Source organism: Nerophis ophidion, linkage group LG08, assembly GCF_033978795.1.
Source record: "Nerophis ophidion isolate RoL-2023_Sa linkage group LG08, RoL_Noph_v1.0, whole genome shotgun sequence".
Taxonomy (NCBI): domain Eukaryota; kingdom Metazoa; phylum Chordata; class Actinopteri; order Syngnathiformes; family Syngnathidae; genus Nerophis; species Nerophis ophidion.
In genome coordinates, this window is record NC_084618.1 from 14,207,039 (window position 1) to 14,224,199 (window position 17,161).

The 17,161-nt window shown below is 39.0% G+C and overlaps 1 protein-coding gene across 1 annotated transcript in view; it reads left to right on the forward strand.

Annotated features, from left to right (window-relative positions):
• Window positions 1-4,911, forward strand: part of nnt (nicotinamide nucleotide transhydrogenase) — a 75,111-nt gene extending 70,200 nt beyond the window's left edge. Inside the window, exon 22 of the mRNA XM_061907754.1 lies at window positions 698-4,911. Within this exon, the coding sequence (XP_061763738.1) occupies window positions 698-841 (144 nt within the window). The 3' untranslated portion in view covers window positions 842-4,911. The remainder of the gene's footprint in view (window positions 1-697) is intronic.
• Window positions 4,912-17,161: the final 12,250 nt, after the last annotated feature.

Genomic DNA, 17,161 nt, shown 5'->3' on the forward strand with positions numbered 1-17,161 from the left:
TTAAAAAAATATATAATACTAATAATACTACTAAATACTAAATAATACTACTAAATAATACCTCTGTAGAATAAAAATGAATCATTTTCCAAGCCAACAAAGCACCAGAAGTCATGTTGCACTTCAATAAAGTTAAGTGGAGCATTACAAAATAGAATAAAATAATAACAATATAAATACTTGTTTAAAATAAAAATAAAAAGTCCATGCCAACATAGCAAGAGAGCCTGATAGAAAGCACTCAAGAGAAATGCTCTACTTTTAATTTTTTTTAAAAAGGAGGGGAAAAAAAGTGGAGCGTTAAAAATAAAAAAAAATCAATAAAATGAATTTTAAAGGATTATTTCCATGGCAACAAAACAAGCAAAAACAATAAAAAACTATCAAAAGTAATGATCCACTTTCATTTAAGAGTGAAGTGTTAAAACAAACAATAATAATGTAAACATGATCAATGAAAACAAAAGTAGTGTTAAAAAAAATACAATCATTTCCAAAAGAAAAATGAAATCAAAAGTACAAGTTCTAAAGTGACTTTCATGTGCTAGCTCAATGCTAATTTGCATGGGATATGCCATATACATGCTACTGATTAGCATTAGCCACGTCAATGAGAAAGCGGTGTCGCAAGCACACTACTTGGAGTGCAAACACTTTGCAGGGCGCAACAACATAACAATGCCTCCCCCCCCGGCAGGTGGTGGTGATGAAGCGCTCCCTGGGCGTGGGCTACGCCGCCGTGGACAACCCCATCTTCTACAAGCCCAACACCGCCATGTTGCTAGGCGATGCCAAGAAGACGTGCGACGCCCTGCACGCCAAAGTGCGCGAGGCTCAGTAAGCCCCGCCCCCCCTCGCCCCTCCCTTGATGGTCGTGGCACACATGAAGGTTTTTTTGTTTTGTTTTCTTTACATGAAGGAGAAGTCTGTTGTCAAACCAAACGCTCCAATTATCGATGATGCGGAGGGCATGAGAAAGTTATCGCATCACGCGGGTCCACGGTTGCGTTGCCGTGGCGACCAAGCGGAAACTAAACATTCGGGCGACACAACGCAGCGTTTTCAAAGCCGCACTCGAACGCAGCGATTTCGGGAGGTTTCCTACGGCCCCAGCCGCAATATAAGAGGCGTTTATTAGAGCATTTACGCTAATTAGGAAATTTGTCGTGTGAAATGACACTTTTTTTTTAAAACCAGATGGTCGGAAAATCACTTTAGAATTTTAAATTTTTTTTGTGTCTCAATTTGTGTCAATAATCAGCAATACTCTTTTATAACCGTTGGCTTACGTTTGCCGATCCTACGCCCGACGAGTGCTGGTGTGCACGGGCGATACAGCCATCCCATATTGATATCGCGCCGACGTCACCGGAAATAAAACAAGTATCGGTCTTAAAAAATGTCCGATAAAAAAAAAAAGGTCAACGTGCTAGGCTGTAGGCTACTACTAGGAGCGAGCAGCTACGCAACAGCTAAGCGCACAATAGCGACACACATGAATTCATTCCTATTGTGGCGTATTACTTTTGCATACAGTAACAAACGTGTCCACGTCATTCGACTGGATAGATTGCAAGAAAACAAAATGACCACCCCGCTTCATTTTAAAGGACTGCATAAGTCCATTCCAGACGGTTAATAATAAATAGGTTAGCTTTCTTTTTCTGACTCGTTGCTAACACTACGGAATAAAACCAACATGTGCAGTAGGGAAGGGATTCATATGACCCTCATTTCTGGGAGGATCTCGCGTGAGAGGAAGAGGGAAGGGTGAATTATTTTGCGATGCAGTCTGCTGAAAATGACGGACAGCGCCACTCGACATAGCGACTTGTCGGAAAGTGCCGCCAAACACATTTTGAGATACTCAACCCTGGACAGATGTGTCACGTTTCGTGTGTCGGGCAAGCGGTGATGAGTGGGGCTTTAACGAGCCCCTTCCTTCGGCGGGATTCCTGCTGGTATCGTATCGGCCAATACTTGAGGCTCCGACATCGACGTAGTATCGGAGAAAGTCGTACAATGTTCAAATAAAAAATTATCCGGATAATCTTTACAAATCATTGCAGTTTCCAGAGAATCTAAACATCGTAGAAACGTTATGAATAGCTACACCGTTAAAAAAAAACTACACCATTTTTAAAAAAAAAAAAGCAATCAAGATAATCTGTACGGAGCATTTTCTCTTTTGTCCAAACATTTTTTAGTTTGGTTTCCTTTTCTTGCCCAGAGAAACCAAACATGGTAGAAACGTTATGGGTGGGTTCATTCATTTTTTATCAATTTTTTTTCACTTATTCATTTATTTCAGGCAACAACATAAAAAAGCAGAAGGTAGACGACGCATAATAATATTCATTAATACAACGCAAAAAGGTAATGTACAGTAGGTAAGCATGATTTTCTTATTTTTCTCGATAAGAAAACCGCAATTTTTATCGTCAAAAATCAACATAATATTTTTTTAAGAGCCTCTCGTGCTGCAATCAGATCATCTTCACCAATCAACATTTTTTATTTTGGTTTCCTTTTCCTGCCCAGAGAAGCCAAACATCGTAGGAACGTTATGTATGGGTTCATTTATTTTTTATCTAATTTTTTTCACTTATTCATTTATTTCAGGCAACAACATAAAAAAGCACAAGGTAGACGACGCATAATAATATTCATTAACATAACGCAAAAAGGTAATGTACAGTAGGTAAGCATGATTTTCTTATTTTTCTCGATAGGAAAACCGCAATTTTTTTCGTCAAAAAATCAACATAATATTTTTTTAAGAGCCTCTCGTGCTGCAATCAGATCATCTTCACCAATCAACATTTTTTATTTTGGTTTCCTTTTCCTGCCCAGAGATGCTAAACATGGTAGAAACGTTATGGATGGGTTCATGACATAAAACAGTACAAAGTAGACAACGCATAATAGTATAAGGTAATATAATGTAAAAAGTAGGTACGCATGATTTTCTTATTTTCCTCCATACGAAAAAAAACATTTTTACCGCAAAACAACGTTAATTTTCAAAAAGCCCGCAACATCCGGATCATCTTTACGAAGCAACATTTTTTAATTTGGTTTCCTTTTCCCGCCCAGAGAAGCCAAACATGGTAGAAACGTTACGGATGGGTTCATGACATAAAACAGTACAAGGTAGACAACGCATAATAGTATTAGGTAATATAATGTAAAAAGGTAATATACAGTAGGTAAGCATGATTTTCTTATTTTCCTCCATAAGAAAAAAAATTTTTTTACCGTAAAACAACATTCATTTTCAAAAAGCCCGCAACATCCGGATCATCTTTACGAAGCAACATTTTTTAATTTGGTTTCCTTTTCCCGCCCAGAGAAGCCAAACATGGTAGAACGTTATGGATGGGTTCATGACATAAAACAGTACAAGGTAGACAACGCAAAATAGTATAAGGTAATATAATGTAAAAAGTAAGTATTTTCCTCCATAAGAAAAACATTTTTTTACCGTAAAACAACATTAATTTTCAAAAAGCCCGCAACATCCGGATCATCTTTACGAAGCAACATTTTTTAATTTGGTTTCCTTTTCCCGCCCAGAGATGCTAAACATGGTAGAAACGTTACGGATGGGTTCATGACATAAAACAGTACAAGGTAGACAACGCAAAATAGTATAAGGTAATATAATGTAAAAAGTAGGTATTTTCCTCCATAAGAAAAACATTTTTTTACCGTAAAACAACATTAATTTTCAAAAAGCCCGCAACATCCGGATCATCTTTACGAAGCAACATTTTTTAATTTGGTTTCCTTTTCCCGCCCAGAGATGCTAAACATGGTAGAAACGTTACGGATGGGTTCATGACATAAAACAGTACAAGGTAGACAATGCATAATAGTATAAGGTAATATAATGTAAAAAGTAGGTAAGCATGATTTTCTTATTTTCCTCCATTAGAATTTTTTTTTTTTTACCGTAAAACAACATTAATTTTCAAAAAGCCCGCAACATCCGGATCATCTTTACGAAGCAACTCTTATTTTCCTCCATAAGAAAAAAAAACATTTTTACCGTAAAACAACATTAATTTTCAAAAAGCCCGCAACATCCGGATCATCTTTACGAAGCAACATTTTTTAATTTGGTTTCCTTTTCCCGCCCAGAGAAGCCAAACATGGTAGGAACGTTACGGATGGGTTCATGACATAAAACAGTACAAGGTAGACAACGCATACTAGTATAAGGTAATATAATGTAAAAAGTAGGTAAGCATGATTTTCTTATTTTCCTCCATAAGAAAAAATACATTTTTACCGTAAAACAACATTCATTTTCAAAAAGCCCGCAACATCCGGATCATCTTTACGAAGCAACTCTTATTTTCCTCCATAAGAAAAAAAAAACATTTTTACCGTAAAACAACATTTATTTTCAAAAAGCCCGCAACATCCGGATCATCTTTACGAAGCAACATTTTTTAATTTGGTTTCCTTTTCCCGCCCAGAGATGCTAAACATGGTAGAACGTTATGGATGGTTCTTCTCCGCCAACGACCGATCGTACTTTTCCTCGTCTTGACGACCATTTTTACAATTTCCTTTTCATTCCTGGAAACCGACCTCAGCCTGCTGTCCTTTGCTGGTATTTAAGTTGCACATTTTGCGTATAGGAAGTGGCGTGTGATACTTTAAAAACCACAAAGAGTCCAACTAGAAGAGGGTTTTGCTCCAATGTTTTTGTGAACATTCTGCCCTTTTTTTTCTTCTTCTTGTTCAGGAAAGTATTTTTGTAGAAGCCAGACTTTATTATGGATGTCAGTGATAAATAATAAGGGAAATATCTGAAAATGACTGTGAATGTTTTTTCCCGCTTTGGTCAAATCATAGAACATCCACCCTAATAAGAACAAGAATAAAATTGTATTTACACTATTTAGTCTTGTTTTATTCGCAAAGTTCTGCAAGTTATTAAAATACACACAACATTAGCTCCAGGGTTCGCCTAAAAGGTTACACAAAATTTTTAACATTTAACATGTGTGCTAGCGTTAGTATGACGACTGTTAGCATGTTTCATATAGCAACTTATATGACTCTAAGGCAGGGGTCACCAACCTTTATTCATTTTTTAAATTAAAATTCTTAATTTTTTTTATTAAATCAACATAAAAAAAACACAAGATACACTTCCAATTAGTGCACCAACCCAAAAAAACTAAATTTTTCATGACAAAAAATGTGTCATACTTGACATGACATGACTCAGAAATAAAATGTTGCAAATTTTGCACAAAAAGTTACTGAATGCTAACATTAGCAATTGAATGCTAACATTAGCGTGCTAACATTAGCAATTGAATGCTAACATTGGCGTGCTAAAATTAGCAATTGAATGCTAACATTGGCATGCTAACATTAGCAATTGAATGCTGACATTAGCGTGCTAACATTAGCAATTGAATGCTAACATTGGCGTGCTAACATTAGCAATTGAATGCTAACATTGGCGTGCTAACATTAGCAATTGAATGCTAACATTAGCGTGCTAACATTAGCAATTGAATGCTAACATTAGCACGCTAACAGTTAACAGTGAAATGTACAAAGATGGTGGTAATCACATTATTATTTCACCAAATAAAATAGAAGTTTGTGTCCATTTATAAAATGTAACACAAATATTTTGATGACGTACATAAAAATATAATATTTGTATATTTTATTTATTCATTGTTTTGGGTATGGTTATAAATGAAACAAAATAAAACTCAAACATATTTTATTATCAAATTAATTCATTTTACGTAATGTATTTCTCAGTTCTTTGGGTATTTTGATTATAAATTAAAACATACCCATAGTTTATGATTTATTTATTTTTTATCGTATTTCTCATAAATATTTATAATAAACATTTTGGAATTAAAACATGACTTTTTTATGTCTTATTAAGCAGTCATTTTTATATAATACTTTTAATACATTTAAATTTAAAAAGTATATACATAAATATATTTAAAAGTATTTATGTATTTTATATAATACTGGTTTTAAATTTATATATTCCCCATTTATTATTTTTGATTTGCAAATATAAAACCTATGAATTTGAAAAAAATAATAATAATAATAAATCATTTTTTGGGTATGGTTATGAATAAAACAAAATAAAACTCAAACATATTTTATCATCAAATTGATTCATTTTACGTCATGTATTTCTCAGTTCTTTGGGTATTTTGATTATAAATTAAAACATACCCATAGTTTAGGATTTATTTATTTTTTTATTGTATTTCTCATAAATATTTATAATAAACATTTTGGAATTAAAACATGACTTTTTTTATGTCTTATTAAGCATTCATTTTTATGTAATACTTTTAATACATTTAAATTTAAAAAGTATATACATAAATATATTTAAAAGTATTTATGTATTTTATATAATACTGGTTTTAAATTTATATATTCCCCATATATTATTTTTGATTTGCAAATATAAAACCTATGAATTTGGAAAAAAAAATAATAATAATAAATCATTTTTTGGGTATGGTTATGAATAAAACAAAATAAAACTCAAACATATTTTATTATCAAATTGATTAATTTTACGTCATGTATTTCTCAGTTCTTTGGGTATTTTGATTAAAAATTAAAACATACCCATAGTTTATGATTCATTTATTTTTTATCGTATTTCTCATAAATATTTACAATAAACATTTTTACAGTCATTTTTTATATAATACTTTAATTAGTATTTGTCATTTAAATTTAAAAAGTATATACATAAATATATTTAAAAGTATTAATGCATTTTATATAATACTGGTTTTAAATGTATATATTCCCCATTTATTATTTTGATTTGCAAATATAAAACCTATGAATTTGAAAAAAAAAATAATAATAATTTAAAAAAATTGGAAAACTTGTTTAAAACAAAAACAACACAAATTTAAAAAAATACTTACAAATTGTATTAATTTTATTTTATTTATATACATATATTTATATATTCATTTCTATGACATATTTTTTGAAAGTTTATCTTTTTATGTGCATCATTATTATATGTATGAATAATATTGTATTAAGGTCAAATATGTAAAAAATGTGTGTGTAAGAAATTGAAATGGCCAAAATTATTTTAAACAAAATATATAAATATGTATGTAGAGACTTTAATAACTTGAAGTAAACAATGAAGATTAAAGGAAAAATTACCAACAAAAGATTCAACAAAAAAATTATTATAAATAAATAAATGGGTTATACTTGTATAGCGCTTTTCTACCTTCAAGGTACTCAAAGCGCTTTGACACTACTTCCACATTCACACACTGATGGAGGGAGCTGCCATGCAAGGCGCTAACCAGCACCCATCAGGAGCAAGGGTGAAGTGAAGTGAATTATATTTATATAGCGCTTTTCTCTAGTGACTCAAAGCGCTTTACATAGTGAAACCCAATATCTAAGTTACATTTAAACCAGTGTGGGTGGGCACTGGGGAGCAGGTGGGTAAAGTGTCTTGCCCAAGGACACGATGGCAGTGACTAGGATGGCGGAAGCGGGAATCGAACCTGCAACCCTCAAGTTGCTGGCACGGCCGCTCTACCAACCGAGCTATGCCGCCCCACAAGTGTCTTGCTCAGGACACAACGGACGTGACGAGGTTGGTACTAGGTGGGGATTGAACCAGGGGGCCCTCGGGTTGCGCACGGCCACTCTTCCACCGCGCCACGCCAAGCTGTACCTTTTCTTCAGGTCCCGAGAAGGTAAGAACTACAAAAATGTGTGTGTGTGTGTGACATCTTCACCTAGCGTCAGCAAAGAGGTGACTTCAGGCTCGCGGCGTGATGATGATGATGATGATGATGCCCGCAGAGATGAGAGGGCAGATAGATTGATGATGGCAAGCGCGCCATGAGGGCCACTTCATCTCCTCACAAGCAGCACTCAGACATGTTCTTATCTTCCCAGCAACATAAAAGCCTCCATGCCGCCTTCGTGCAATCAGCGGTGTGCACTGTGACCAGTACGAGGCAGTAGACGTTAAGACGTGGTCCTCGTCGCTGCCGTCCAAAGTAGGGATGACGATTCAATCATTCCAAACAATGAAGAATCAATCAATCGTTTATTTATATAGCCCCAAATCACAAATGTCTCAAAGGGCTGCACAAATCATTACGACGACAACATCCTCGGAAGAACCCACAAAAGGGTCAAGGAGTGGGCAGGGAGAATTCACATCCAGTGGGACGCCAGTGACAATGCTGACTATGAGAAACCTTGGAGAGGACCTCAGATGTGGGCAACCCCCCCTCTAGGGGACCGAAAACAATGGATGTCGAGCGGGTCTAACATGATACTGTGAAAGTTCAATCCATAGTGGCTCCAACACAGCCGCGAGAGTTCAGTTCAAAGCGGATCCAAGACAGCAGCGAGAGTCCCGTCCGCAGGAAACCATCTCAAGCGGAGGCGGATCAGCAGCGTAGAGATGTCCCCAACCGATACAGGCGAGCGGTCCATCCTGGGTCTCGACTCTGGACAGCCAGTACTTCATCCATGGTCATCGGACCGGACCCCCACCACAAGGGAGGGGGGGACATAGGAGAAAAAAGAAAAGAAGCGGCAGATCAACTGGTCTAAAAAGGAGGTCTATTTAAAGGCTATAAGGTGAGACTTAAATGCTTCTACTGAGGTAGCATCTCGAACTGTTACCGGGAGGGCATTCCAGAGTACTGGAGCCCGAACGGAAAACGCTCTATAGCCCGCAGAATTTTTTTGGGCTCTAGGAATCACTAATAAGCCGGAGTCTTTTGAACGCAGATTTCTTGCCGGGACATATGGTACAATACAATCGGCAAGATAGGCTGGAGCTAGACCGTGTAGTATTTTATACGTAAGTAGTAAAACCTTAAAGTCACATCTTAAGTGCACAGGAAGCCAGTGCTGGTGAGCCAGTACAGGCGTAATGTGATCAAACTTTCTTGTTCTTGTCTAAAGTCTAGCAGCCGCATTTTGTACCAACTGTAATCTTTTAATGCTAGACATGTCTAGAAGAACAAACAAAGGCAGACGCAATACAGCACTTCCCACCTACGTCTTTCTTCTTTGACGTCTCCATTATCAATTGAACAAATTGCAAAAGATTCATTTCTATTATTTGGTATAAAAATGATAACCAGACGAAAGTGGGAATGCTCCGATGCTGAAGTTGAAGTCAAATGCTGACAGAATGTAGTTTGAATGTTGGAATGCTTTGAATAGCTTGAAACGTGGGAATTGTGCCACTTGGAAGAAGGTATATCTATCCATCCATCCATTTTCTACCGCCTCTCCCTTTTTGGGGTCGCGGGGGGGTAGCTGGAGCCTATCTCAGTTGGAAGGTGGGGTACACCCTGGACAATTCACCACCTGATCACAGGACCAACACAGATAGACAGACAACATTCACACACTAGGCACCATTTAGTGTTGCCAATCAACCTATCCCCAGGTGCATGTCTTTGGAGGTGGGAGGGGCCTATCCCCAGGTGCATGTCTTTGAAGATGGGAGGGGCTTATCCCCAGGTGCATGTCTTTGGAGGTGGGAGGGGCCTATCCCCAGGTGCATGTCTTTGGAGGTGGGAGGGGCCTATCCCCAGGTGCATTTCTTTGGAGGTGGGAGGGGCCTATCCCCAGGTGCATGTCTTTGGAGGTGGGAGGGGCCTATCCCCAGGTGAAGCGGGAGTAGAACCCACACAGTCACGGGGAGAACATGCAAACTCCACCCAGAAAGATCCCGAGCCTGGGATTGAACCCAGGACTACTCAGGACCTTGGTATTGTGAAGCACATGCACAAACCCCTGGACCACCGTGCTGCCCGGTAAAAGGTCCCCATTCATTTCAATGGGAACTTCCTGGAGATTTTGGGGAAAAGCGGGACTTTTTTGAAAATCTGGAATTGTTTTGAAAATTGTACAATAAATATTTTTTTCATTTTTATTTTTTATATTTTTGAAATATTTTTATTTATTTATATATTTTTTTTTCGATAACATTTTTTTTTTTTTTTTATCAATTTTTGCAAATGATAAATGGGTTGGGAATTGGGATGAATAACAAATGCGATTCGGATGTGAATCCATTTTTTGGGAATCTAAACCCTCTTCTTTTGTGATCTCCCTCTGCATTTTTATCGGAATCTGCAACAAAATGTCTGAACGTATTTTTCCTCACAAATGGCGGCAAATGTTTGTATTGTTGTCGTAAACGGAGCAGAAAGAAGGTGTCCAGTCAGACATGTTGTTTACACAACTTTGTGCACATAAAATCACGCCTGCTCAGGGAGAGAGAGAAGAAAAGAAAGGTGTGCGGATGAAAAGTTGTTTTGGTGTTTTCCCACGGACTTGTTGACAGGGACTCCCTGCCTCCTGCAGGATGGGGAGTGGGTGGGGGGGGACTTGGATGAAACATCTACAGCAGGTTTTTGTTTTGTTGTGTATCACTTCTTCCTCATGTCTGCCTACAAACACTCTCTGTAAACAACACTTTGCTACTTTAATGGCTTGCAGTGAGAGGCCATGTGTGTCCTCCCAGGGAACATCTGGACTTTCATGAGGGACAGAAAGTGCATGGTCCTAATATCGGGACTTTCATGAGGGACAGAAGGTGCATGGTCCTAACATCTGGGAATTTAATGAGGGACAAAGTGCATGGTCTGAACATCGGGACTTTCATGAGGGACAGAAAGTGCATGGTCCTAATATCGGGACTTTCATGAGGGACAGAAAGTGCGTGGTCCTAACATCAGGACTTTCATGAGGGACAGAAAGTGCGTGGTCCTAACATCGGGACTTTCATAATGGACATAAGGTCCATGGTCCTAACATCGGGACTTTCATAATGGACATAAGGTGCATGGTCCTAACATCGGGACTTTCATGAGGGACAGAAGGTGCGTGGTCCTAACATCGGGACTTTCATGAGGGACAGAAGGTGCGTGGTCCTAACATCTGGGAATTTAATGGGGGACAAAGTGGCTGGGGAAAGGGAAGTCTGGGTTTCCCTGCTTGGGTTGTTGCCCCCGCGACCCGACCTCGGATAAGCGGAAGAAGATGGATGGATGGATGCTTAAGAGATATTCCTGGCTCTGAATTTGCTCATTGCTATTTTTATGTTTTTGTGCAATATTTGTTGTCGTAATCATTAAAGGAACAGGTTACTCATCAGTAACTCAGTACTTGAGTAGTTTTTTCACCACATACTTTTTACTTTTACTCAAGTAAATATTTGGGTGACTACTCCTTACTTTTACTCGAGTAATACATCTCTAAAGTAACAGTACTCTTACTTGAGTACAATTTATGGCTCCTCTACCCACCTCTGGTATTATGGTACCAAAATATTGGTATCGGGACAAAAAAAAAAGACAATCTTCTTTAAATATGGTGACCCCCTTTTGTGGTGTTTGTTGAGTTTGGTTCAATGTTCCGGCAACAAAAGGCAATGAAATCCAAGGCGTTTGAAACAAGCAGGACTTCGTCCTTAGAGCCCCCACCGTCAGCCTCGTGGGAACCAGCGCACTTTCCCGAAAGACATTTGCACGAGGACAGCGGGAGATAAAATGTAGAAGCACTAGCCTGGCCAGCTAGCAACACTAATGACATTTTTACTGTTCGGTTTCATCGCCGCTCAGGGTCGGCGAGAGTAAACATTGCGACAGTGAGTCTTTTAAGTCGGGTTTTATTGTCCAGCTGCTCCTCAACCCCTGGATGGCAGTTGTTGAGCGATTGGGACTGAAGGAGAGATGAGGGGCTGGTTTATGTAGCACTAAGAGGGCCTATGTGTGTAGTATGGGCCTTTTAGGGCATCGTGTGGCTCACCTTTTTAGGGAAACTCAATGTTTATTGAAACATCCTCCTGACTGCGCCACTCGGCAACACTTTGTTATTGTCCCGTGGTTGGGCCGAAGATACGGCGGCCAAAAGAACTTTCTTTGAGGAAAACAATGAGTCAAAAAGTAACGGGGACTCTGCACATTCTTACACAGAAATCCAGTTGCTGGTCCTTACAATCCAAGGTGTTATAGAGTCCGTAGGATCCAACAGCTTTGATCAGTAGGAAGCCAACCGCTTAAAAGATCAATAAGATCGAACTGTTTAACGGTCTCTAGGATCCAACAGGTTCAAGATTCAGTAAGGTCCACTTGTTAAAAGGTCTGCAAGAGCCAACTTTTAACCTTCCTCTTGTGTTAGCTTTCTGTTACCATCTCTTATGTTAACGGGTGGGTTTTGACCCATGTCTTAAATCCGCTGTAAAATACACTAAAAACAATTATCTATCATCCAATTTGTTTCTCATCTCTTGGTTACCTCGTTAGGCTTCCTTATCCTTGAACATATTGGTTTTAATATTTTTGGTTTGGGCCATTGGGCCTTTTTTTTGTCAGTGTACCCCTCGATTTCAATTTTTAAAAATGGTAAAACGAACCTTAAGAGAATCATATGAATAAAAAAAAGGTTGTTGTGTTACCTAACTATTACTAAGGGGTATTAGAACACATCTCTTAAATAAATGTGTTTTATTTATTTTTTCATTTTAAGAATTTTAACTATAGTAACATATATGCTGATGACACCCAACTCTACATGCCCCTAAAGCTGACCAACACGCCGGATTGTAGTCAGCTGGAGGCGTGTCTTAATGAAATTAAACAATGGATGTCCGCTAACTTTTTGCAACTCAACGCCAAAAAAACGGAAATGCTGATTATCGGTCCTGCTAGACACCGAACTCTATTTAATAATACAACTCTAATATTTGACAACCAAATAATTAAACAAGGCGACACGGTAAAGAATCTGGGTATTATCTTCGACCCAACTCTCTCCTTTGAGGCACACATTAAAAGCGTTACTAAAACGGCCTTCTTTCATCTCCGTAATATCGCTAAAATTCGCTCCATTCTGTCCACTAAAGACGCTGAGATAATTATCCATGCGTTTGTTACGTCTCGTCTCGACTACTGTAACGTATTATTTTCGGGTCTCCCCATGTCTAGCATTAAAAGATTACAGTTGGTACAAAATGCGGCTGCTAGACTTTTGACAAGAACAAGAAAGTTTGATCACATTACGCCTGTACTGGCTCACCTGCACTGGCTTCCTGTGCACTTAAGATGTGACTTTAAGGTTTTACTACTTACGTATAAAATACTACACGGTCTAGCTCCATCCTATCTTGCCGATTGTATTGTACCATATGTCCCGGCAAGAAATCTGCGTTCAAAGGACTCCGGCTTATTAGTGATTCCCAAAGCCCAAAAAAAGTCTGCGGGCTATAGAGCGTTTTCCGTTCGGGCTCCAGTACTCTGGAATGCCCTCCCGGTAACAGTTCGAGATGCCACCTCAGTAGAAGCATTTAAGTCTCACCTTAAAACTCATTTGTATACTCTAGCCTTTAAATAGACTCCCTTTTTAGACCAGTTGATCTGCCATTTCTTTTCTTTTTCTTCTATGTCCCACTCTCCCTTGTGGAGGGGGTCCGGTCCGATCCGGTGGCCATGTACTGCTTGCCTGCGTATCGGCTGGGGACATCTCTGCGCTGCTGATCCGCCTCCGCTTGTGATGGTTTCCTGCCGGCTCCGCTGTGAACAGGACTCTCGCTGCTGTGTTGGATCCATTGTGGATTGAACTCTCACAGTATCATGTTAGACCCGCTCGACATCCATTGCTTTCCTCCTCTCTAAGGTTCTCATAGTCATCATTGTCACCGATGTCCCACTGGGTGTGAGTTTTCCTTGCCCTTATGTGGGCCTACCGAGGATGTCGTGGTGGTTTGTGCAGCCCTTTGAGACACTAGTGATTTAGGGCTATATAAGTAAACATTGATTGATTGATTGATATGGTGTTACGGGTCAATTTCGACCCATATATATTTACTTCAAGAAAAAGGCTAAAAAGTATTTTTTTCAGCAACAGAAATCCAACATCAAACAAACAACAACCAATCAAGCAAATGAAACCAAGAGAAATAGATTACTAGTTCCAAAACTAAAGTAATCATAGGATCTAACGTCTAAAACAGTTTAAAATCGAGTAGAAGCCAAAGGTTTGAAGTGTCAGTAGCATTCAGTTGTAAAATGGGCTCCATGATCCATTAGGTTAAAGGATCAGTAGGCTCAAACTCTCAAAGGATGTCTGGGATCCAACCAACAGGTTAATGAATCTGTAGGAAGCAAAGATAAAGAATCTTCAAGATCCAATAGTTAAAGATCAGTATGATCCACAACAGTTAGAGGGTCCATAGGAGCCAAAGGTTGACCAGTTTAAGAGATCAGTGGCAGCCATCGGGTAAAAGGTTCAGTCGGACCCAACTTTTAAATAGTCTCTAGGACCCAACAGGCAAAAAGATTAGTAAAAAGAAACCATTAAAGAGTTCTCAAGATCCATCAGTTAAGAGATCAGTATTATCCAACAATTAGAATGTCCATAGGAGCCAAAGGTTAACCAGTTTAAGGGATCAGTGGGAGCCAACGGGTAAAAAGTTCAGTAGGACCCAACTTTTAAATAGTCTCTAGGACCCAACAGGCAAAAAGATTAGTAAGAAGAAACCATTAAAGAGTTCTCAAGATCCAACAGTTAAGAGATCAGTATTATCCAACAATTAGAATGTCCATTGGAGCCAAAGGTTAACCAGTTTAAGGGATCAGTGGGAGCCAACGGGTAAAAGGTTCAGTAGGACCCAACTTTTAAATAGTCTCTAGGACCCAACAGGCAAAAAGATTAGTAAGAAGAAACCATTAAAGAGTTCTCAAGATCCATCAGTTAAGAGATCAGTATTATCCAACAATTAGAATGTCCATAGGAGCCAAAGGTTAACCAGTTTAAGGGATCAGTGGGAGCCAACGGGTAAAAAGTTCAGTAGGACCCAACTTTTAAATAGTCTCTAGGACCCAACAGGCAAAAAGATTAGTAAAAAGAAACCATTAAAGAGTTCTCAAGATCCATCAGTTAAGAGATCAGTATTATCCAACAATTAGAATGTCCATAGGAGCCAAAGGTTAACCAGTTTAAGGGATCAGTGGGAGCCAACGGGTAAAAAGTTCAGTAGGACCCAACTTTTAAATAGTCTCTAGGACCCAACAGGCAAAAAGATTAGTAAGAAGAAACCATTAAAGAGTTCTCAAGATCCAACAGTTAAGAGATCAGTATTATCCAACAATTAGAATGTCCATTGGAGCCAAAGGTTAACCAGTTTAAGGGATCAGTGGGAGCCAACGGGTAAAAGGTTCAGTAGGACCCAACTTTTAAATAGTCTCTAGGACCCAACAGGCAAAAAGATTAGTAAGAAAAAACCATAAGGGAGTCCAACAGATCCAACAGTAAATAGATCAGTATTTTCCAACAGTTAGATGGTCCACAGAATCCAAAGGTTAAACAGGTAAATGGATCGGTATGGGACAAAAGGCTGGAAAGTCAGTAAGATCCAACTGTTACAGAGCCTTTAGGATCAAACATGTTACCGAATCACTCGGATCCAACTGTTAAATGGTCTCTAGAATCCAACAGGTTAATGATCAGCCAGAAGCAACCATTAAAAAGTCCACTAAATCCAGCAATTAAGAGATCAGTATGATCCAACTTTTTGAGGGCCCAAAGGTTGAACAGTTAAAAGAATCACTCGGAGCCGACAGGTTGAAGTGTCATATGATCGTGATGTCAAAGAGTCTCCAGAATCCAGCAGGTTAAAGGATCAGTAGGATCCAACCGTTAGAGGGGCCATAGGATCCAAAAGTGGAACAGTACATAAAAGTCAAAGCTCCTGCCGTTTTCAACGGCTTTTAGACCATAGGTCTTTTTTCTTATTCAGTGTCCTTAGCCTAGTTCACTCGGTGCTTTCCTTCAAGACCTTCTATGGATTGGATTTTGAACCGTGGATTCATTTTATTCTTGCAAATTGGTAGCACATCAGTCCAGGACAGCTCGCTCTTTTTTAAAGCACGCTTTATTGTGTTTTAGAAACCTATTGCTACTTACTTAAGCTGTACCAACACAAATTCCTCACCATGTCCTAGGTTTGGAATCCTCACATCGTGGACCACTTCAATCGTTAACGTTAGCATGCTAACAGTACCAAGTACAATGTTATATGATTGAGGTGTTTGGCCAAAAAAAAGTTAGTATGTTGATGCGGTGGGCGTGGCCTGCGGGGTGTGGCAGGGCCGGCTTCGAGGTTGGCGACAGGTGAGTGGATTACACAGCTGAAAGTCTTCATCTAATCACCTGTCGTTCATTTAAAAGTCTGCAATCGGGATTTGGCGAGAGAGAGTTGGACAGACGACAATGCCGAAAGGCAGAGAGTGACATTGCTGAAGGGAGACAATTGGTGTAAAGCAGAAAAGAACTTTGAAAAAAATAAATCTTGTCGAACTTAAAAGCTTGTCATGTCAGTCCTTGGAGGTCCCAAAAACCCGGAAGCTGCAGACTTCCACAATTTGGCACCCAACGCGAGGCTTACGGCCATGCTACCCTGAGCATGCCCGGTCTCGTCAGATCTCGGATGTTAGTACTTGGTTAGTACTTGGATGGGTCCACAGTTGATGTTAGCATCAGTGGTGTCCTGGGCATGACGTTAATGTGGAGGCTTCTCTATGGGGTCTTGGGGTACTAGGAGGTTAACCCCTTTACTACTGTTACCCCGGGTGGCCCTTGGCAAAGGCCTAGTACCTCACATGGTGAGGAATTTGTGTTGGTACAGCTTAAGTAAGTAGCAATAGGTTTCTAAAACACAATAAAGCGTGCTTTAAAAAAGAGCTAGCTGTCCTGGACTGATGTGCTACTATTTTGTAAGAATAAAATGAATCCACGGTTCAAAATCCAATCCATAGAAGGTCTTGAAGGAAAGCACCAAGTGAACTAGGCTAAGGACACTGAATAAGAGAAAGACCTGAGGTCTAAAAGCCGTTGAAAACGGCAGGAGCTTTAACTTTTATGTACTGTTCTACCTTTGGATCCTATGGCCCCTCTAACGGTTGGATCCTACTGATCCTTTAACATGCTGGATTCTGGAGACTCTTTGACATCACGATCATATGACACTTCAACCTGTCGGCTCCGAGTGATTCTTTTAACTGTTCAACCTTTGGGCCCTCAAAAAGTTGGATCATACTGATCTCTTAATTGCTGG